Source organism: Choloepus didactylus, chromosome 27, assembly GCF_015220235.1.
Source record: "Choloepus didactylus isolate mChoDid1 chromosome 27, mChoDid1.pri, whole genome shotgun sequence".
Classification (NCBI taxonomy): domain Eukaryota; kingdom Metazoa; phylum Chordata; class Mammalia; order Pilosa; family Megalonychidae; genus Choloepus; species Choloepus didactylus.
Window position 1 is genome coordinate 8,429,817 of NC_051333.1, and position 22,748 is coordinate 8,452,564.

Sequence of the window (22,748 nt, forward strand, 5' to 3'; positions counted from 1 at the left end):
ATGAATGCATGAATGCTTTTTCCCTTTCATAGCATAGCACTAGGGGTTATCTTGTTGGAGTTCATTATTTTCTTCTTAGTTCCTGTCTATGTTATATGTGTGTGTGTGTGTGTGTGTAAAAATACCCCCAAGAAGAGAGACCTAAAAATACTGACATTGGAATTATCCCAACAAAAATGGTCCAGACAGATCACCCTAAAATGAAGCTCAGTGTCAACAACCCCACTCCCCCACTCACAAGCGCAACTCAAGAGTTTTAGACCCCCACTCCTAAATAGGAACACGCTACTAAGGATTGCTAGGCATCAGATAAAGGCTGTACTGAGAAAGAAATAAAACTAACAAATAAGGGGGAAGGAAAGGACTGGAAGAATAAAAACAACAACGAAAAAGCAACGATCTGTAACATAAGAGGGATAGGACAAGATACTGCAACTATGAAGCATGAATAGGATTCCATAAAACAGGAACATTCTGAGAGAGGGTTCTTAGAAATTAAAAATACGCTAGCAGAAGAGCCGCTCTGAGGAGCTGGGGGGAAATGTGAAGTGTTGGACTTCTTCACCTGGATTGTTGCTAATGTTCTCACAAACATCGAGGACTGGCGGTCTGATGTGCCAAGCCCCCTCCATCACGGTACTTGCCCTTATGAAGCTCGTTACTGCAAAGGAGAGGATAAACCTGCCTGAGTCTCAATAAAAATAAATAAATAAAAAAATATACTAGCAGAAATGAAAAACTTAGTAAAGGAGTAGAAGATAAAACTGAGGAAATCTCAGAAAGCAGAGCAAAAAGATAGAGATGAAAAATAACAGAAAATCAATGAACAGAACAGAGAGCCCAAGATCAAATTAATATGAATTCCAGACAGAAACAGCAGAAGAATAAAGAGGAGAGGGTGATCATAAATGAAAGAATTCAAGAAGATTTCCCCCAAGGAAGACAGGAGGACATGATTGAAAGGCCCACTGAGTGCCCAGCACAGCGATGGAAATAGATCAAGGCACACTGCTGATAAATGTTAGCAAACTGAGGACAGGGAAAAGAAAAACCAGGTCATACACAAAGGCTTAGGAACCAGAATGGCTTTGGATTTCTCAACAATAACACTGGAAACCAGAAGATGATGGAGGGATGCCTTCACGATTTTGGAAGAACATGATCTCTAACCCAGTTTCCTACATCCAGCCAGCCTGCCCATCAAGTGTGAGGGCAGAATAAAGACTTTTCAGGTTTGCAATGTCTCCAAAAATTTACCTCCTATGCACCTTTTGTCAGGAAGCTCACAAGAACAAGGGAGAAAAGTCCAAAAAGAGCAAGATGAAGGGATGAAGGTAAAGCGTAATCCCAAATGGCAGCTATACTTAAAACTGGGGTGGGCCAGGAGGCCGTGGGAGAAATTTCTTCAGTACAGTGAAATTAATAAAGTAGCCAATGCTTCTGAGCATCTCTCTTGAGATTGAGGCAATTAGCAGAAAGTCTGGGTTAGAATTAGGCACAAAGAAAACTAAGTAATTGATTAAAAAAAAAAAAGACAATTATGAACTCCAGGAAAAACAAAGAATTGTGTAGGAGAGGAAAGTAATCACAGATTACTACTTCTGGCAGCTGCAAGAGTGTTTACATAGTCATAATGTAAACACTGAATATTCATCTAACCAGAATTCCAATGTGGGTGGCTGGAGTGGCTTAAAGAGTATGAGTATGTGTCTTCCATAGTGAGAAGTGAATGGGAAATGGCTAAAATTGAAAAAGCAAGAGGTAGCCACACAAACGTGGTGTTTAGAGACAGAAAGATAAATAGCAAAAGGATACAATACATGAGGTGACTATAGATTCCTCTGTGATAGGAGAAATAGAAGGTGGGTAGATGGGGACTGTTGGTTTTCATTAAAACAGAACAAAACAAAACTTGTATTTGACTCTCCAAACCATGTGGCTGTATAACTCTGATAAAAGTAGAACTAAAAACTAGGGGAAAAAATATAAAATGGAATATTGTGAGGAAAAGAAATCAGCAAAAGCAGGAAATTGGAGCAAGAGGTGAGAACAAGAAACAAGGATATCCTTTGTGACTCCATGAAGCTACTGGGGTGGAGAGGGTGGTTGCGAGCCTGAGCTCCAGAATCACACTGTCAGGATTCAAATCCCAGCTCTGCCAGTTATAAGTTGAGGGCCCTGCCTGGGAATAATAATAATAATATCCACCTGTGGTGGTCTGAAGCTGTATGTACCCCCAAAAAATATATTCATAAATCCAGTTCATTCTCATGGGTGTGAACCCACCATAATTAGCACTTTTTGATGAGGCTACTTCAGTTAAGGAATGGTCCACCTCAATTAGGATGGGTCTTAATCCTATTACTAGAGTCCTGTATAAACAGAATGAAACTCAGAGGAAAAGCCACAGGAAGCAGGAGCCTGGACACTGAGGGAGCCCGGAAGAGAAGGGAGAGACTGGGAGCTGCTGCCATGTGCCTTGACATATGACAGAGGAGCCAAGGATCGCTGGCAGCCAGCCTCAGAACGCCACAGTCTTCGGGGAGAAAGCACCGCCTTGATGACGCCTTGACTTGGACTTCCTTTTGGCCTCAAAACCATAAGCTAATAAATTCCCACTCTCTGAGCTAACCCATCTCATGATATTTGCTTGAGCAGCCTAGGAAATGAAAACACCGTGTAACACTGTTATGAACTTAAATGAAGTAGAATCGAACTTGATCTATAATAAACACTATAGGAAATTTAAGAGATGCAGGAACTGCACCAACCCTTGGCATGGAGGTAGAACAACTAGAACTCTCCTGCATTGCTGGAGAGTGTAAATTGGTACAACCACTTTAGAAAATGTCTTGGCAGTGGCTATTAAAGCTAAGCAGACACCTTCACTATGACCCAGTAGTTCCACCTCTGGGAATATACCCAAGAAAAATGAAAATGTGTGTCCACTGAAGACCTGAACAAGATCCTCAGGGTAATTTCATGCATAATGGCCAAACACTGGAAACAACGCAACTACCATCACCAGAACAGAAGAATTACGATATATTCATACAATGACATTCACCATGGCAATGAAAAAGAATGAACAACCTGGACGACCTGGATGAAAAGAAGCCAGACACAAAAGTATGTACACAGTTTGATTCTGTTTGAATCATGCTCAAATCCAGGCAAAATTAATATACAGTGATAATCTATGGTGCCTGGAGGGGAGCTGGGGGTTTTCTATATCTTCTGGGTGTGCTCACATGGGTGTATATTCATGTGTAAACAATCACTAAGCTGCACACTTAAGATTTGTGGACTTTACTATATACCTCAATTTTTAAAAAGTGAAAAATCTATAAAATGGGCACAGGATAATATGCCTAGTGGCACCATTCACAATAGCCAATAGGTGGAAGTATCCCAGATGTGCATCAGCTGGCCAATGGATGAACAAAATGTGGTCTGTTCCTACAATGGAATATTATTCAGCCATAAAAAGGAATGAGGTTCTGATACCTGCTACAGTGTGGATGAAACTTGAAAACACGATGCTAAGTGAAATGAGGCAGACACAAAAAGCCACATAGTGTATGATTCCACTTATATGAAATATCCAGAATAGGGAGATTCATAGAGACAGAAAGTAGAATAGAGGTTGCCAGGGGCTGGGGAAAGGGGAATGGGGAATTAGTGCTTAATGAGTAAAGAGTTTCTGTTTGAGATGGTGAGAAAGTTTTAGTAACTGGAAGGTGGTGATGGTAGCACAACATTGTAAAAGTAATTAATGCCACTGAATTGAATCCTTAAAAATGGTTAAAACGGGAGACTTTATGTTTGATGGCATCCCTTGCTCACAGAATTTAGGGACTGGATAGGTTTGGATTCATTTTTTGAGATTGGGCTGGTATCTCTTGCTAGTCACCCTCTTCTGACTTGCTATCCAAAACTCAGGATCCAAATGGACTTGGAAAATGGGGTCCCCCAAATATCTGAATTCCTGCTTTCCAAATGCACGACTGGATAGACTGGACTGCAAGGAATCCCTGTAGAGGGAAGAGAGAAAGGCCACCCCTCCACATGCAGCCTTCCCTGCCTTCCGAGAAGGGGCTTTGTGCTAGTGAAGTAGGGGTGGAGGGCAGAGCCTGGCAGAGCATCCCTGTTTTGAGTAAGAGAGTGAGGGGAACTGAAATTGCCAGGGATCTTCCTGGAGGGAGGGGCTGAAGAAGAAGCAAGAACGGAGAAGAAAGGCTGGAGAGCTGGGGAGGAAATTCTAAGAATGAGTAAGGAAGTGAAAAAGCCCCAGGGGGGCTGGAGGGCAGCCAGAGCCCTTTTGTATTCTGTGTTCATGACGTTCAAGATGCAACCTTCCGTGTTTGGCGACGCCGTACGGTGCTGTCCAAGGTGGCTGCTGCTGTCGCACCTGGCGAGTTTAGTTCCCTGAGACTGTGGAGCCCTGGACACAGGGAGCTGAGTGGAGACGTCCTGGGCACACTCACACCGGATTTCAGAGGGCGGCCGAAACACGCAACAGGTCTCAATTGTTTTTAATTTGATTACAGGTTGGAATGCTAGTTTGGATATATTGGGTTAAGTACAATATATTCTCAAAATTAGCTTCACCTGTATTGTTTGATGGATTTAATGTGGCTGCTAGGATCTTTAGAATGACGCGGTGGCCCGCATTGAGTTCCTGTTGGCACCTTAAGGTCCCCAGTCTTCAGTGATGTCCACACACCTAGGCCTGAGGGCACCGGGGCCTTGTTACTGTGGTTAACAGGCTTTGGGGACAGGAAGATGCACCCCGGCCAGCGAGATGGAGTGGCAAGCAAGGGAATTAAATCTGGCAAATTTAGGAGCTTGAGGCCAGGTAACTGTGGGAAGGTACTCAGCCCAGGAATTTGCAGAATTCTTGGGAAGGGCTTTGGACTTCGAATGGGGAGAGGAATGGGGTGGCAGCGAATGTGAACTAGATCCTAAGGGGCAGGGAGAACCTGGATGTCATCTGGGAATGTAGGAAAGGGAAGGAAGAGGAAGTGGAAAAGGGAGAAGGAGGAGAAGTACATGGAAGAAAAAGAGGAGAAGGAGAAAGAGGAGGAAAAAAAGTAGAAGAAGACAGAAGGCCAGGAGAGGATGGAGAATAACAAAATGACACACAATAACAAATACGCCCGAGTTCTAGCTCTGCCCTGTGAAATATGACAGCCACTAGCCACCTGTGGCGATTGCAAGTTTGAAATATAGTTAGTCCAAATAGAGCTGTGCTGACTGTAACCTACAGGCCAGATCCTGAAGACAGTACAAAAAAATTAAAAGGTAAAACATTTCATTAATGTGTCATATTGACTGCAGACTGAAATGATAGCTTGGAGATACTGGGCTATCAAGCATATTAGTATAATTGGTTCCACATGTTTCTTTTAATGTGGCCACTAGAAAAAATGTAATTACATAGATGAGGCTCCCATTGTGTTTCTTTGATCAGCTCTGCTCTAGAAAAAAGGCTGGAAGGAAACGCTTCAAACCATTAACTGAATGAGGAGGAGGAAGAAGATGAGAGGGTCTCCGCTTGTTGCCTTATGCACTACGTTATTATTTTACCCATAAGCAAGTGTTATGTAAATAAAAAGTTTAAAGGGAGGGGAAGAAAGAATTTGGGAAGGGGAGAGTTCCTTCAAAAGGCAGGTGAAAGTGGAGAGTGAGGATGCCCGGCACAGAGAAAAGGGGGCGTTCCCGGGACCAGGAGCCCTGGGTAGGGGGCTGGACGGGGCAAGGGTATCCTAGAAAGGATCTCGAGTCCTTACTCCCAGCAAGGTCCCATCTGTCTTTCCTAGGAACTGAGCCCCAAGTGGGAAACGGACAGCCCTGCGAACCACGTGGCCATGCCCCGCCCCAGCCGCCGCTGATTGGCCCAGGCGTGGGCAGCTAACGACAGTTGGACCAATCGGCTGCTCCAGGCCAATCTCTCCCGCAGGGCCGCACGCTGTCCCCGGAAGGCTGCGCGGAGGTGGCGGGCGCTGCTGAAGCCGAGCCCTGACCCACTGTGCAGTGACCGGGACGAGGGCCGCTGGCCCCAGTGAAAGAGAGGCAGAGAAGAAAGGGGAGCCTTGGCTGCTGCCGCTCAGTTTCCCAGAGCTACTGTATCCACGGGTGGGACTGGGAACCCCATACCACGGAGGTGAAAATCGAGGCTCAGGAGCCAAATGGGCTGGCCCAGGGCCCACAGCAAATAGGAGATGTAGCTCCTTTCAAACCCAGGGCCATCTGGTTCTAACAGCAGTGCTGGTGAGCGCCCCAGGACTGTGTTATAAACGCCGAAGCATCGGAGACGCCAGAATCCAGCATCCGAACTCCTGAACCACCGGGAACCCCATAACCCCAGGGGTATAGGGTGAGATATGGACACCCGGTCCCCAGCGAGAGGGGAAGCCAGTGGGGAGCCACACGGAGGTGAGCAGGGTTTGGGAGGAAGATGGCCAGAGAGAAACTTGCCCGTGGGAAGATCCGAGCCACTTGAAGGGATATGCCTTTATAACTGCAGGTTTCCCACCGTCCCCCACTAGCATGGAAGTTTCCAGGAAAGGAGGACTTGGGCATCTGGAATCCCGCCTGACACATCAGAGGCCCTCGATAAATACTTGTTGAAAGAACTAGCGGATGGATGAATGTGCAGATTTAAGATTAATGTGTTTTTTCTGTTCTGTGCTGTGCCCTAATAACTCTGTCTGTGATTCGTGATTATCCAAACTCATTACCCACCTTAGCTCCCAGCAAGTGGGTGTTGCTCTGGACCCTGTGACTTTTGGGGGCCCTCCTCCAGCCGTGCCCCTTCCCACAGAAAGAGGAGTCCCTCGGGCCAACGGGGCATGCCTACCACCCTGGAATCTATATGTTCCCTGACATGGCAAAAGGGACCCTGCAGTTGAGATGGAGTTAAGGATCCTGAGACAGGGAGAGGAGACTGACTATCCAGGGGGGCCCGGTGTAATCACAGGACTCCTTAGAAGAGGGAGGCAGGAGGGGCAGAGTCAGAGAAGGTGTGACGACAGGAGCAGGGGTCAGAGTGCTCAGGGTCAGGAGTCACAGGATGTGGGAAGCCTCCAGAAGCTGGAGAAGGCAAAGAGCCTCCACAGGCAGCACAGCCCATTTTAGACTTCTGATCTCTAGGACTGTTAGAGAATAAATTTGTGTTTCTTTAAGCCACTGAAGTTGTATTGGTTACAGCAGTCACAGGAAAGTCATACAGAACCTGAGAGCCTGGAGTGCCCTGCCCAGTGACCGCAAGCTCACACCGAGGGCCTGGCAGCCCTTCCCCTGGAAGGGGAAAATCCAAACTTCACGAGGGCAGTTCTCTGGCAGACATGACACTCTGACTACCACAGGCCATTTACAATCTCCTCCTTTGCCCTTTTTTAAACAGAGGCTGGAAGGCTAACATGCTCCATTGTCCAGCTTCCCTTGCAGAATCTGACACATTCTGAAATGCAGCTGGAAGTCCCTGCTAAAGCCCTGTTTCCCCTATAAAAAAGCAGAGCCTCACCAGGAGGCCACCTGCCTGAGGTGTGGCTAAGGTAAGGCTGTTTGTGCCGGATGTGGACGTGTGAGGACTGAACTGCCCACTTTGAGACCCTCCCAAGGCAAAGTGGAGTTGGCAGTGGGAAGAGAAGGGGTCAGGTTCTCACGTGGAATTCTGAACTTAGCCTGACAGATTGTTATAAAGGTATATTTGTCAAGGTAGGAGGGCCAAACACATTGTATGGGCTGCTGGCTTATTCACAGATTTTAAATACTCAGGCATCTGTACGGGAGCACCAGTGTTAGGGGAGAGGCTGCCTTAAGCCTCGGTTACAAAAGGAAAGGCTTGTTATTGCAACCTCGAGTTCATGGTGATTCAAGAGGGGATGGAGGAGAAAGAGGCAATTCCACAAAGGGCGTGAAGTGGGGCAGAAAGAGCAGCAGTTCCCAGAGGCGAGATGAAGAGGGGACTGACAAGGAAGTGCTGAAGTTCTCAGTATCAGAAATGAGGGACGTGCAGGGGAAGCACAGAGAGGACACAGAGAAAGATGCAAGACAAGCGATCACGTGACCCCCAGAAAAAGAGAGAAGGAAAAGGAAGGGAGAGAGAACCTGCTAGGTGGCAAAATCCAAACTTCACGAGGGCAGTTCTCTGGCAGACATGACACTTTGACTACCACAGGTCATTTACAATCTCCTCCTTTGCCCTTTTTTAAACAGAGGCTGGAAGGCTAACATGCTCCATTGTCCAGCTTCCCTTGCAGAATCTGACACATTCTGAAATGCAGCTGGAAGTCCCTGCAAAAGCCCTGTTTCCCCTATAAAAAAGCAAAGCTTCACCAAGAGAAAGCCCTGCATTCTTTGACCCTTGCCTGGAAGTAAGATATGCTTGCTCTGTGGAGGGGCAGCAGCCAGCTTGCAGCCACAAGGCAACCAGAATGACCAGGAAGGTCTAGACTCCAAGGTTGGATGGAACAAAAACGTGGAAACCATTTTGGATCCCTGACCGTATCCTTGAGTATCACGCCAGCCCTGGACTTCTTATTGTAAGAGACAAACCTCTGTCTGTTTAGGCACTCCTAACTCATCCAACTCACCTATTTTGTTGATTACTGTTATCCAGTGCCAAGAACTGTGCCTAGCACACAGTCGGTGCTCTTTAAAAAATTTTTAATGAATGAATGAGTGACTTTTGCTTTCCACGAAGCCTAGCTTTACTTTTGCAACAGGTTCTGAGGGATTCCCCTGTATCCTTATGCTAAACCATCTACTTTACTTAGACCAGATGGAGTGGGTTCTTTTCCTGTACCCCAACAATCCTAGTCAAAAGAGAGGGATTAAAAAAAATCTGGTTAGGACTGGTTACATGAGGAGTGAGCAGAGGCTGGGCCTTGGAGGAGGTGAACTGGACAACGCAATGACCTCCAAACTGGTCCCGCTTATGCCTCCTCCCTCCATTCTCCATACAGCAGCCAGGGGGGGCCTTTAAAAACAGAAATCAGATCACCCACCTTCCCGTTTGAAATTCTCTCTCCCTGCAAGGCTCTGCCTCCAGAAGTCCACCAGCCTCCTCCCTCACCTCCTCCCAGAGGCCCACCCTTACTACCTGCTGAAAATACCCCTCCTCAGTTACCCTGGCCCATTAGGGCTTGCTGAAAAGACCTTGTTGATTTTTCGGTTTATGTATCTATTGTTTCTTTCCCACTTCTAGACTCTAAGCTTCCTGAGGGCAGGAATTGTCTGTTTGCTCCTGGCATAGAGTAGGGGCTAAGAAAATAAATGCACCTCGAATGACTAAATACAGGAGAGGCAGGGAGAGTGGAAGCATCTAGCATTGTTGTCCATGCTTTGGAGCCTGAACTTAACTTTATCCCAATGATCTGAGAACTGCTGTGAAAAACCCATAATCCAAGTATTCATTCTAGTGAATCTGCTGATAGGATGATGATGATGATGATGACAACGACGACAGCAGCAAAAACCTACAGCCTGCTGGGCACTGTTGTGTTTTGCATGGGTTACTTAAATTAATCCTCACAACAACTCTATGAGGTGGGTCCTCTTGTGATCACCCCTTTTCAGAAGAGGAAATGGAGGCTCAGAGAGGTTGAGTAACTTGCCCAAGGTCACACAGTCAAGAAGGGGCAGAGCCAGGATTTGAACCGTGGCAATCTAGCCCCAGAATCTGTAACTAATAGATCCTTTAAAACATCACAGGGACCCTATTCCTGGGAGGGATGAGTCCTCTCCCACCCCCAGTGGTCTCCGGCCTCCAGCCTCATCCACCCCAGCCTGACCTGAGGCAGAGGGCAGTGCACTGAGCCCTCCCCGTCTCCGAGCATCCTCAGGGCCTACACCTCCCAGGCTGACCTATGCCCCCCGTGGACCCCCGTGCCCAGCCCCAGCCTGCGCTGACCCTGCCTTGAGCTGTGTGAGCGCTTCCTCCACGCGGGGCTGGTTGTAGCGCACCATGTAGCTGTGCATGTCAGGGTAGTTGCTACGGATATTCTTCTCCGTGGACCCGTTGGGCACCGTCCCAAACTTCAGGGGTGGGTACTGCTCCTGGGGCCGCTGGAACTGGGGAAGAATGGGGAGGGGAGTCAGGAGAGAGTCCCCAGGGGGCATCTAGACCCAGATGCCCTGATCTGGGGGCCACCCATCAGCTGGTGGCCACCCCAGCCTGGAAGTGTTTCTCTACCTTGTTTGACTATGACCCACAAGAGATACTTCTCTACTCCGGACCCAGCACCCTGCCCCACCCCCCAGATACGTGGATATAGTCAGGAGTAATGTTGAAATATTTTAAAACCCAAAATTGCCTGATCATGGTTCAATCAGAAAGGACACTGGCTACCGAGCTGGAGAAGGGTCCCGAAGGCCCGACAGGTCAGGCATTAATCCTTAAGGTGCTGCACCATGCGAGGCGCCCCCCCACCCCTGCCCTGGGGAGAGCCGGCATGGTTGGGGGCTGGGGGCGGGCACCACTTGCCCATTAGTTCACAAACATTTCACCAACAAAGGTAGCCAGGCTGGTTGTGTTTATGACTAAAATCAGTTTCATACAGCCAATATTCATTCTTATTACAAAAGATGAGGTCAACATATTTTCTAGTCTATTCTCTTCCATCGTATTACAAATAAAATGCTTGTTGCATCCACTGAATTGATCTTTTAACCTGCTAATAAGTCAAGACGTCCCGTTAACCACTTTAGTCTTAAAGTGCGCTCTGCAGACAGCCAGACCCTGATCCAACGGGTCCCTGCTAAAGTGAGTACCGAACCCAGCGGGAGCAGGCTGCTGGCAGGATTTTCCGTCTGTGGACTCCAATAAATCAAAATCTGGGCTTGAATTTTTTATTTATCGGTTTAAAATTTCATTTCATTTTTCAAGTAATTCATTTCTATTGCATCTTGCAAAAGGACTGGTCTGCAAGTGTCGCATAATAAAAAACCTGGCCAGCTTTGCCCCCAGTTCCTGAGGAGGTAACCTTAACAGCCCTGGGCTTTCCCACAGAAGGAGTGTTTTGGTTTGTTTTGTTATTCACGGTGGTTCCAGGCCCCGGATAGTTCATGTGCTAACGAGACTGGGGGCAGCTGGTCAGAAAGACCAACTCTGAGATTAGAGGGTTGGGGCTCGGAGCTGTGTCTTGTCAGCCTGCCCTCTGGAAAGGGGAAGGGGGGCTGGAGACCACGTGAGCACAGACCCCACCAATCACCCTACTCAATAAGACCCCCAGATAACCTGGGGACTCTGGAAGCTCCAGTGAGCTTCCCCAATGGAAACTTCTTTCTCTGGCTTCTGATTTGTATTCTCTCACTTAATAAAACCAGGCTTCTCGGTATAATGCTTCCAGGGGGTTCTGGGAGTTGTCCCAGCGAACCCGAGGGGGTGGTGGGAACTCCGAATTCGTGGCCAGGGGGTTAGAAGAGCCAGACCCGGGCCCCTGAGCTTGCAGCAGCTCCCTGCAGAGCAGTCACATAGCCGAGGGCCCTGAACCTGTGGGGTCTGGCCCGCTCCGGGCAGTTAGAGTCAGAATTGAACTGAATTGAGTTACCGCAGTCTGTGCAGTTGATGCTGACGTTTATGAACTTATTAAACCAATGGATTAGAAATTTCAAAGGCAGCCCTTCATCACAGTTTGAGAGAAATACTGGGTTAGATCCTCCCATTCCAGACCTCTGCCTCTAAAAAGTTTGGTGACACCCTGGTAATATTTAATTGGTTCATTTTGAAACATACCCTCCCTCCTTCTGGAACATTCCATCCTCTCCTTCTGGAACTAATTTAGGAAGAGCTCACCCACCCCCACTGGATCCTCCTCTGCCCTCCCATGTGCCAAGCTCTGTGACCTCCGCCCAGGCCTCCCCTCCCCACACACCCCCCAATACCTTGCGGTCGCTGAGCCCAGACACAGTGTCCACGTACTCCTCCTGGATCATGAAGGCGGCTAGGTTTGCGGTGTAGCTGGCGAGGAAGATGACGGCGAAGAAGGCCCAGACCAGCACCATGATCTTGCTGGTGGTCCCCCTGGGGTTCTCCACAGGCACCGAGTTATTGAACACCAGGGCCCAGAGCAGCCAGATGGACTTCCCGATGGTGAAGGTTGAGCCACCAGGGCCTGCAGGGAGCCAGGAGAGGGACATGAACCCCAGATCCCTCTGCTAGAGGAGGGAGCAGAAAACTACAATTCCCAGAGGCCCCTGCGGCCTCTGATCCCTTGAGGGGCCAGGGCTCTGCTCCAGGGGCTGCTGGGACACGTAGTTCCTTGTGCAGCCAGGGAGCTTTGAGGCAGGGCCATGGAGGAAGGGCACTCACGCTTGCCCGTGGCCAGGCTGCGGTTGTAGCCGACAGGACTGAGGTACTCGAAGATGAAAACAGTGACGGCGACCACGGTGAGGCACATGACGAACATCATCACCCACACGGCAGGGCTATAGGGCTCTGGGGACAAGGGGTGTGTGGTCACGGCTCAGTCAGGCGAGGGCTGGAGGGCCACAGACCCGCTCACCCCGAGGCATGTGGGTGTAGACACCCAGGCCGACCTGTGGACTTGGTCTGGATCTGACCCATCTCAGGGACAGCCCCAATGCCCACCCAGACCCCTGGGAGACCAGGCTCTCAAGGACCCCTTCTGCATGTTCAACCACCACATCCAAATCCAAATGTCTCCTGTTTCCTGAGCCCCAGACCTGAGTCTCAGCCTTCCCCGCCCCATCTTCAATGCTCCAGGCCTCCTCTCGGGTCCCCCTGGTGCTGGCCACACCCCTTCCCTCTCTCCCTCCCTGCCACAGCCCGCAGGCCCCATCCTCCAGCCCTCTGATTCCACCCTGGTCTTTCCTCTCCATTCTTGCAGCCCTGGCCTCCTCCTCTCCCCCAAGACCATCTCCCGGCCCCACAGCCTCCAGTCCCTCCCTTCAGCCCTTCCCCTGCACCCTCCCAGAGCTCACTCTACCCTTCCCCTGCTCACAGCTCCCTGCCCCGCTCCCTTGGTGCCACCATGGGAGGGTCCCAGCCCCTCAGCCTTGCTTCCTCAAGAAGCCAGAACTCTCCCTCCGCACCCTCCCTGCATTGGCCCTGCAGCTCCCGCTGCCACAGGCAGGCACCACCCTGACGGTCCATCAACTAAGCTCCCATTCTCGCGCCCTCTTCACATCAGCTAGCTGTGCATCGCTGCCAGCGGTTCACGGGCAAGCAAATCCAAACCACCACTTTCTTGAGAGAAGAACCGGGTGATTTGACCTCCCTGGGCGAGCTGCCAGGGCTGCCCCCATCACAGCAGGGTCACCGCCCTGGACTGTCACTGCAGCAGCTGCTGACATGCCTGTTGCCTCTGCTGAACAACTTGATGGGACATAAAGATGACCCTGTCACTCCCCTGCTGGGCGCTGCCTGAGGGCAAGGGCCCCATGTTGTGCTTCTGAGTGTGCCCTGCAGGGACCTCCATGCAAAGAGGCCACTGGAGACCCTGCTGGGGGAAATAAACAGAAAACAAAACCAAAGGAAGGGACGACCCTTCTCCCGGCCCCTCCCCTCTCCTGGGAGCTCTGCTCAGACCTCAGAAAGCAAGTGGGAATCTCTGAGAACTGCTACCCTTGGCCCAAAGCACGCTTCTCCTGCCTTCTTCAGCTCAATGAATGGGAACTCTACCCGAAGGCTCGAGCTTTGGGGGTCAGCCTTGACTCCCCTTTCCTCCAGATCCACATCAAAACCACCAGCCCATCTGGTGCATGAGCTTCCTAACCAGAACCCAAGTCTGCCCACTTGTCTCACCCCCACCTTCCTATCCCACACCCCAACCTCTCTCTGGCACAGATAACTGCAGTAGCTTCGTCGGCCTCCTGCTTCTGCAGAGCTGCCAGCAAGATATGTTAAAAGCCTAGATCTGCTCACATTCCCTCCAGGTCACCTGTGGTTAAAACCCTTGTCACTGCAATAAGCATAAAACCCAAACTACTGTAAGGCCCTGCATGACCTGCTCCCCTTCCCCCTTTCCTCCCTGCCTCACTCATTGTCAACCCTCACCTCAAGCCCCTGTCCCCTTCACTCACTCCACCCCAGCCACCCTGGCCTCCCGCTGTTTCCCAAATACTTGCCCATATATTCCCTCCTTGGGGCCCCCTGCTGTTCTCACTGCCCAGGATACTTTTCAACCCAGATCTTTACAGGGCCGGGTGCCTCCTCAGAGGGACACTGCCTGGCCACCCACAGTGTCCCCTCCATGTTTCTCTTCATGCTTCACCATGGTTTATTTTCTCTGTGATATGTATCACCATCTGAAGTGGTATTCTCAGTGTGTCCCTTCAAGAGTTTAGTGTCTCCCCCAGCAGGTAGGAGCTCCTGAGGGGCAGGGTTTGCATCTGCCTCCTGGAGCACGGTGCTTATCTCTTTTCCTCCTCTCACCCCTACATGCAGGGGAAGACTCAGGTTTGGTGGGGCCTGAAGCTTATAGAATTTGGGGGGCCCTCTTTAAGAAAAAATAATACAGAATTATACATACAAAACCAACACAGGATATTGGAAGGAGCCAAGCCAGAGAAAGCTCCAGAAGCTCAGTGTTCCTTAGCTTCATGATAAAACTGCTTCTCTCCTTTTACAGATTAGGAAACTGAGGCCCAGAAGTGATGTCACTTCACCAGGTCATGCAGCCGGTACAGGTGTTACCGGGGTAGGACCCAGGTTTTCAGACCGCAGGGCCCACGCCCTTGGGGACCGCTGACCCCGCACTGCCGTAGGCCCGGCTCCGGGTACCGGGGCCCCGGCTCACCGAGGAAGGCCGAGGGGGACACAGTGCCGTTGCTGCGCGCCACCATGACGCTGATGCCCGTCTCCACGAAGGGCACGGAGAAGTCCACGATCTCGGAGCGCTCCTCGTTGATGGTGAGGGAGCCGATGGCCATGTCCGCGCGCTGGTAGAACACCTGGGGTGGGGGCGAGGCGCCAGGTGAGGGGCTGCAGCCGGGCGGCAGCAAAGGTGGATGGAGGGCAGGGACCGGCCCAGGAGGCGCGAGAGAAAGAGGGATAAGGGGGACGCAGCGTGGGGCAGGGGAGGGTGGGGGGGGAGAGACAGGGAACAGGGGCGGGAAAAGGCAGCCTCTGCCCCCATCACCACCCCTTAAGGCTTCGGGTTCCACCCTCCAGGCCCTGCCGCCTCCTCCTAGGAGTTCCCCCTCCTAGCCCCGCTTCCTCCAGCCCTAAAGTTCCTTCCTCTGAGCTCTGCTTCCTCTGACCCAGTTGCCCTCCAGGGATCCCTCCCTGGGATGCATGAGCTCCCTCCCTCTGACACTGCCTCCTCTGACCCAGGGGTCCCTCTCTCACGACTCCACCCCAGGCCCCGCCCTTTCCAGGCTGGAAGTTCCTTCCTGGCTCCACCCCCACCCCACCCCACCCTTGTCCTCTCTGCCCCAGGCCCCGCCCTTTCCAAACATGACGCTCCCTCCTGATCCCGCCGCGATAGCCTCCTGGCCCCGCCCCTTCCGCTGGGCCCTGCCTGCTCAAGTCTCAGCCCCAAGCCCCGCCCCTCCCGCCCGAGGCTCTCCTCCAGGCCCCGCCCCCGCGCTGCCCCGCCCGCCCACCTCCCCGATCATGCCGTTCCAGACGCCGTCGATCTTCTTCCCGTGCTTGCCGTTGGTGACCAGGTAGAGGTCGTAGCTGAAGCCGATGGTCTGCGCCAGCCGCTTAAGAATGTCGATGCAGAAGCCCTTGCAGCACCGCTTTTCCGGGCGGGGGGCGTCCGGCGGAGGGCTGCAGGGAGCAACCGGGCTTGGGAACTCTTAGACTCTCCCGTGGGGTGAGGGATTGGGAGGGCAGGCGGCCCTTTAAACTGCGGTGCGCGCTCTCTGGGGAAACTGAGGCTCGAAGAAGTTAGTGGTTTGTCCAAGAGCACACAGCTGGAGGGCCAGACGCCTGGGTCCCGGGAGAGGAGGGGGCTGAGGTCGCCCAGGACTACTGGGCAGCCAGGGAGGAAGGTTTTGCGGCTGGAGCTCCCGGATCCCCAGCTGTCACCTGTGGGTGCGGTTGAGCTGGCTCCGGCAGGGGACAGAGTCCCGGATGCAGGTGCCGCTGATGGGGTCGGCAGGCTCCACTATGACAAATGGCCTCTCCTCGAGTGTGGCCACCGTGAGGTGCTGCGTGTCGTCCACCGGCTGCAGGAAGCGGCCGTAGCGGGACCATAGTGGGTACTTGAGGCGGAGAGTCTGCTGCTCCCAGCTGCCCACCTTGGCCAAGAAGAAGGGGAGTCAGGCTTCCTGGCAGGACTTCCAGGATGTCCTGGCCTCCATGTCCCTGCTCCCCCAGACCTGGGAACATGGGCTCCAGGTCCCCAGCCCCTCCTCTTCCAGTTCCAGGAGTCGGTCTGGGAGCCATCTCCCTCCTCCCTCCAGAACCAAGTGCCCCTTCCTCCTCTAAAGCCAGCAGTCTAGGCTTTCAGTCCCATCTTCCCCCCAGGCTCCCAGTTCCTCCCCACCCTGGGCTCTCTCTCTCTCTCTCATGCCCTGAGATCTCGGCTGGGCTGGGACTCACCACCTCCCAAGTCCTGTCTCTGGTGAGTGAGATCACCACCAGGGAGGGGTTCACCAGGAAGCCTTCCTCATTGAAGGAGTAATCCCGGTTATCCCAGGTGATGTTCATGAAGTACCTGCCCGGGAGGAACGGGGCCATGTGGGGACCTGGTGCCTCCATGGCTGAGGGCAGAGAATGTCCCCTTTCTACTGACCACCTGGCCCCCAGCTGGAACCTCTCCTCCCGCACCTCTGAGATTCTGAAAGCACAGATACGCCTCTTCACCGCTCGGCGCCCTCCCCTTGGCTACTGGGCAAGGTCCCAGCCCCCCAGCCTGGCCTTGACTCGGCTGGTCCCACCTGCCTCTGCAGCCCCATCTCATCACCTCACCCTCTCGAGCTCTTCCAACCTTGAAACCCTTTTCGTGCTCCACCGAGAATGAATGACAAGGTGTCCCCTAGACACACCAAGGGCATTTCCATCCCCAGGCCTTTACAGGTGCGGGTCCCGCTGCCTGGGACGCTTTATTACATCCTCCTCATCCTGACCAACTCTTATGTGTCTTTAAGACCTTGATCAAATGTTACTTTCTCTGGGAAGAAGCCCGGGGGAGTGTCTGGACTCCTAGATAGCTTCATTATGCAACATCGCCTGCAAATCTGTGACTGCCCCTTACCCACTTCCCCTTAGCCACCATCCTCACCCACTGCCTCTCCCTCCCTCCTCCTCCAGTTTATCAGTCCCCAGCCCTGTCCTCCCTGCCCTGGGGGCTCTCTCTGCCCAGTCCCCTCCTCTCCATATCCATGGCCCTGGCTCTGGTTTGGGCCTCATCCTCCCCTTTTTGAGAGGGCACCCCAGACTCCAATCTCTCTCCTCCAGTCTGTCCCCCTACCCCCTGGCCCCAGAAGAAGAGATCCCACCTCCCTCCCCTGCTCACACCCTCTCACGGTGCCCCAGAGCCCTGAAACAAAGCTCAGGGTTTCTCAATCTGGTGTCCAGGGCCCCTGTGGCCTGGTCCTGTCCACCTCCCCAGCCTGTCACCCCCAACCTGTAATTCCACTTCTTTCATCCACCTTGAACTACAGCAGTCCCATCAACCTGCCCAAGGTTTTCTCCCCTCCTGAGTTCTGTACATTCTGTTCCCTCTCTATTCCTATCTATTCCTGAGAGCAATTCTACCACTTTTAGAATAAAAAAAAACAAAAAACAAGAAACAAACCTTACCCTGGCCTAAAGGCCCTATATGAGCTGGGCTGTGTCTCTCCAACCCCTCCTCTTCCCTCCCCTCTGGCTCACCATGCTCCAGCCACACTGGCCTTGTTTCAGGCTCCCAAACAGGCTGTCCCAGCCCTAGGGCCTTTGCATTTGCCAGTCTGACTCCCTTCTCTCCAGATCCTCCAAGGCTTGGCTCATTCCCTTTATTCATAATTGACCTCCAAACTTCACCCACTCTGAAAGGCCTTTTCTGACCATCACCCTTAACCCAGCCCTGTCAGCATCCCTTATCACATTCTCCCTGTTTTATTTTCCTCTCAGTGGTTATCACCTGCTGGTATTCTCTTCTTTCTTTTCTTGTTTGTCCACTGTCTGTCTTCCCCATTAGGCTGTAGGCTCAGTGAGAGCAGGGACCTTGTTCAATTCTATAACCTTACATCTAAAGCAGTGCTCAGCACAGAGTGGACTCTCAATAAAGGGCTTATGAATGAATGAATGAATGAATGAATGAGCAACTCATTCTTCAGTATCAGTTTAGATATTCTCTCTTCTCAGAAGCTTTCCTGACTCCACATATTGACTAGCATAGGCTGCTTTGGAAAGCTGATGGGGCTGATAACGTTCCTTTCTCTGAAAGACATTAGCTGTGAGATCTGGAGGGACAGGTAGTGGCCAGGACAGGCTGAAGTTATGAGGGAGCAGAAATTCTGGGTAAGTGGTGGTGAGAGAACTGACCAGCCTTGGGGAGAGGCAAGCCTGATAGAGAGAGAGAGAGAGGTGGGCAGAGAGACAGACAGTAAGGAAGAGACAGAGTCAGAAGGAGATCAAAGAGTGACCAGTCCCAGGCTTGGCCTCACTTCCTGATGTCTCAGATTCTGTACATGTTTACCTTCCCAATAAACTTCCTTTTTCCAGAGGAAACGTGAATGAGACTGTTTCTTGCAACCAAAAATGTCCTGGCGAACTTATATGTGGAAAACTACAAAACACTGCTAGAGGAAATCAAAGAAGACCTAAATAAATGGAAGACAGTCCATGTTCGTGGATTGGAAGACTAAATATCGTAAAGATGTCAATTCTACCCAAAGTGATTTACAGATTCAATGCAATTCCAATCCAAGTTCCAACAGCTTTGTTTGCAGAAATAGAAAAGTCAATCATCAAATCTATATGGAAAGGTAAGGGGCCCTGAATAGTCAAAAACATTCTGATAAAGAACGATGTTGGAAGACTCACACGACCTGGTTCTAAAACTTATTACAAAGCTACAATAATCAAAACAGCATGGTATTGGCACAAGGACAAACAAGGGAATTTAACTGAGAGTTCAGAAATCAATCCTTCACATCCAAGGCCAACTGATTTTTGACAAAGGAGCCAAGTCCACTCAACAACTGGTGCTGGGAAAACTGGATATCCATAGGCAGAAGAATGAAAGGGCCCCCTACCTCACACCATATGAAAATATGAACTCAAAATGGATCAAGGACCTAAATACAAGAACCAGAACCGTACAACTCCTAGAAGAAAATATAAGGAAACATCTTCAGGAACTTGCGTTGCAATGGTTTCTCAGACTTTACACCAGCAGCATGAACAATAAAAGAAAAAAAGATAAAGGGAATTCATAAAAATTTAAAACCCTTGTGCACCATAGGACTTCATCATGAAGGTAAAAAGACAACCTACAAAACGGGAGAAAATATTTGGAAACCACATATCTGATAAAGATTTACTATCCAGAATAATAAAGAAACCCTACAATTCAACAATAAAAAGATAAACAACCCAATTTAAAAATAAGCAAAAGACTTGAATAGACATTGCTCCATAGAAGATATGCAAATGGCCAAAAAGTACATGACAAGATGTTCAACATCATCAGCTATTTGATTTGATGCAAATTAAAACCACAATGAGATACCATTTCACACAATCTAGGATGGCTACAACTGAAAAAAAAACAGAAAATAAGTGTTGGAGAGGATGTGGAAAAAAAGGAACACAATGAATAGTTCTTTGTTGGTGGGAATGTAAATGGTGCAGCCACTGTGAAAGACAGTTTGGTGGTTCCTCAGAAAGTTAAGTATAGAATTACCATATGACTCGGCGCAATCCCACTTCTAGGTATATACCCCAAAGAATTGAGAGCAGGGACTCAAACAGATACTTGCACACAAATGTTCATAGTGGCATTATTCACAATTACAAAAGCTGGAAGCAACCCCAGTATCTATCAATAGATGAATGGATAAACACCATATAGTGTATGTATATACAATGGAATATTAATTCAACTTGTAAAAAGGAATGAAGTTGAGATACATGTATGTGAAAATGTGGATGAACCTTGAAGACATCATCTGAGTGAAGTAAGCCAGACAAAAAAGGACAAATATTCTATTATCTCACTGACATGAAATAATTAGAATAAGCAAATTCATAGAGTCAGAAACTAGAATACAGGTCACCAGGGGCGGAGTGGGGGTAGGGAATGTAGTGTTATTGTTTAATGGGGACAGAGTTTCTTTTTGGGGTGACGGAAAAGTTTTGATGATGGATGGTGGTGATGGTAGAAAGTAATTAATACTATTGAATTATGTATTTGTACATGGTTAAAGGGGAAAATTTTAGGGTGAATATATGTTTCTAGAATAACAATAACAAAAAACAACCTAGGGCTGTACAATACAAACAGTAAACCCTAATATAAACCATAGATTATAGTTAATAGCTGAAGTATAATAATAGTACAATATTGTCTCATCATTTGTAACAAAGGTACCATACGGATGCTGTGTTTTCTACATGATTTTTCTACAACTTCTCTAATTAAAAAAAAAACAAACAAAAAAAAACCCCTGGCTTGAACAGTACTCCTGCCCGGGCTCCCAAGCACCTGAGCTACTTCTGTCATTGCAGGCTCTGTGCTGCGTCATCATTATCCCGTTATCCCCATCCTTGTCTGCCACCCCTACAGGACACTGCGTTCTGTGGAGTCAAGTTCCTAGTCTTGTTCATCTCTGTGTTTCCAGCGCCCAGCATGGGCCCTGGTTTCTAGAGAGTGCTCAGTAACTATTTATGAAGGAGGGAAGCTTTTCCCACCCTCTTGGTGCTGATCCTGATTCCCAACCCACCAGTTCTCAGTCCTCCTCCTTTAGATCTTCTCCCCTCACCCAGTGCCTCTCCCCAAGGTCACCTCACCCTCATTCAAGATGAAGGGGCCCTCCACTGTTCTGCCACCAAACTCGTCCATTTCCCCAACTTCCAAAGCTTCCTGTGGTGGAGATGCTATTTTCCACCAAACTCTATTCTTCTAAAATAATGAAGTATAATAAAATAATAAACTGTAATAAAGACATGGCCCCCCAGCCACAGTCTACATTTCCCAGCCTTCCTTGCAGGAAGCTCTGGCCCCATGCCAGAGTGATATTCAAATTACTTAATAACTCATCCTGGCCATGTGACTATAATCTCACCAATGAGAGGTGAGATGTGCTCTTTCCTGCCTTGCTGGCTCAAAAGGAAATGGCTTGCTCTCCACATCCTCTTTCCCCCTTCTTATGAGCAAGGGTCAGAAATGCCCACGATCTAGCTTGGACTGTGCAGAAAAGCGGATGGCAGAGCAACAACAAGGGAGGATCCTGGGTCCCTGATGGTCACATGGAACACCAGCCCCCTGATAACCTGGACCACTCATCTCTGGATTGTTGTGTGAGAGAGGCACAAACTTCTCTCTTTTTCAGCCACCGAATTGTTGAGTCTTTTTGTTTCTGAAGCTCAGCTCCTGCTCTTAACTAGATTTCATTGAACCTAAGATGCCATCAGTTGAAAGCTATGCTGCTATATTATATACAAAGAAAAAGTACTGCCCATTAAACCACAGTAAGCCATCAATTGTAAGACCCATCTTGATTTTCAAAGACGTTAAAACGTGGATCTCAGAACTATGAAATATGATAATACACTCACTGGGCCTCAGGTGCTTCCTCCAAATTACCTGGTTCAATCCCATAAGGGAGACCCAATGACACCCATTTTACAGAAAAGGAAACTGAGGTTCCCCCAGGGGAAGTGACCCATTTGAGCTCACAAAGCCAGTGAGTGCCCCGGGCCCTATAGCCCTCCCTCCCGGAGCCCACTCACCTATGCAGGCTTTCCCCGCGGTGGGTGCGGTTCTGGGCGCGACAGTCGTGGCCGAGCTCGGGCAAGAAGCCGTAGTCGCGCAGTAGGGCCTGGGCTCCTCTGGCCACCACGGCCACGCCAGCTGCCACCCGCCGGGCCAGGTCATCCCGCCAGCCAGCTGAGCGCACTGCAAACAGCCCAGCAGGCAGTGGGGCGCCTCCTGGCAGGAGGAGGGGCTCCCCAGGGGCCCCCGAGCCCCCGCCTCCAGCCAGCTGGGGCCCCACCACGAACCAGACGTAACCAGGCCCGGTGAGGCCTGCCTCCTCGGCTGCCCGGAACACCGGCTCGGCCTCCTCGCGGGCGCAGAAGAGCAGGCGGATCTGCGCACTGACACTGCGGAGCTGGGCCCCCAGCACGGCCTCGCCCGCCCCCGGGTCCAGCGTCAGCGCCCCGCGGTGCTCCCAGCCCACCATGCTGCCGTCGGTCAGCACCTCGATGTAGGACAGGAAGGCCCGGTGGCCAGGGGCACGTGTGGTCACCGCCACGAAGGACGTCCAGTCGTACTCCTCCAGCACCTCAAAGATGACCTGAAGCTGCTGCTCCGTGGAGGAGCCCAGCTGCAGGAACGTGGAGCCCTTCTCCTGCGAGGAGGTTGGAGGACGTCAGGCCACCAGAAGTGGGGCCCACAGTGCCCACAAGGGACCTCCCAGCAATCAAGAAGAAACAACATTTCCCAGCAGCCAGCGCGCGGGGGAGGGGGCGGGAAACCCACAGCTCCCAGCGGCCAATGAGGGAGCGCCTTTCCCAGCGACCCATGGGAGAGCTCATCTCTCAGTGGCCAATGAGGAAAGCTCGTATCCCAGAGACCAATGAGGGAGCTCGTCTCCCAGCGGCCAATGAGGAAGGC

General features: G+C 50.7%; 1 protein-coding gene across 1 annotated transcript in view; it reads right to left on the bottom strand.

Annotated features, from left to right (window-relative positions):
- The window catches only part of GRIN2D (glutamate ionotropic receptor NMDA type subunit 2D), a 33,124-nt gene that overhangs the window by 5,486 nt on the left and 4,890 nt on the right, over window positions 1–22,748 (bottom strand). The window contains 8 exon segments of the mRNA XM_037819942.1: window positions 9,920–10,080; window positions 11,893–12,122; window positions 12,320–12,445; window positions 14,769–14,922; window positions 15,577–15,745; window positions 16,007–16,218; window positions 16,523–16,637; window positions 21,863–22,482. Coding sequence (XP_037675870.1) covers window positions 9,920–10,080; window positions 11,893–12,122; window positions 12,320–12,445; window positions 14,769–14,922; window positions 15,577–15,745; window positions 16,007–16,218; window positions 16,523–16,637; window positions 21,863–22,482 — 1,787 coding nt within the window.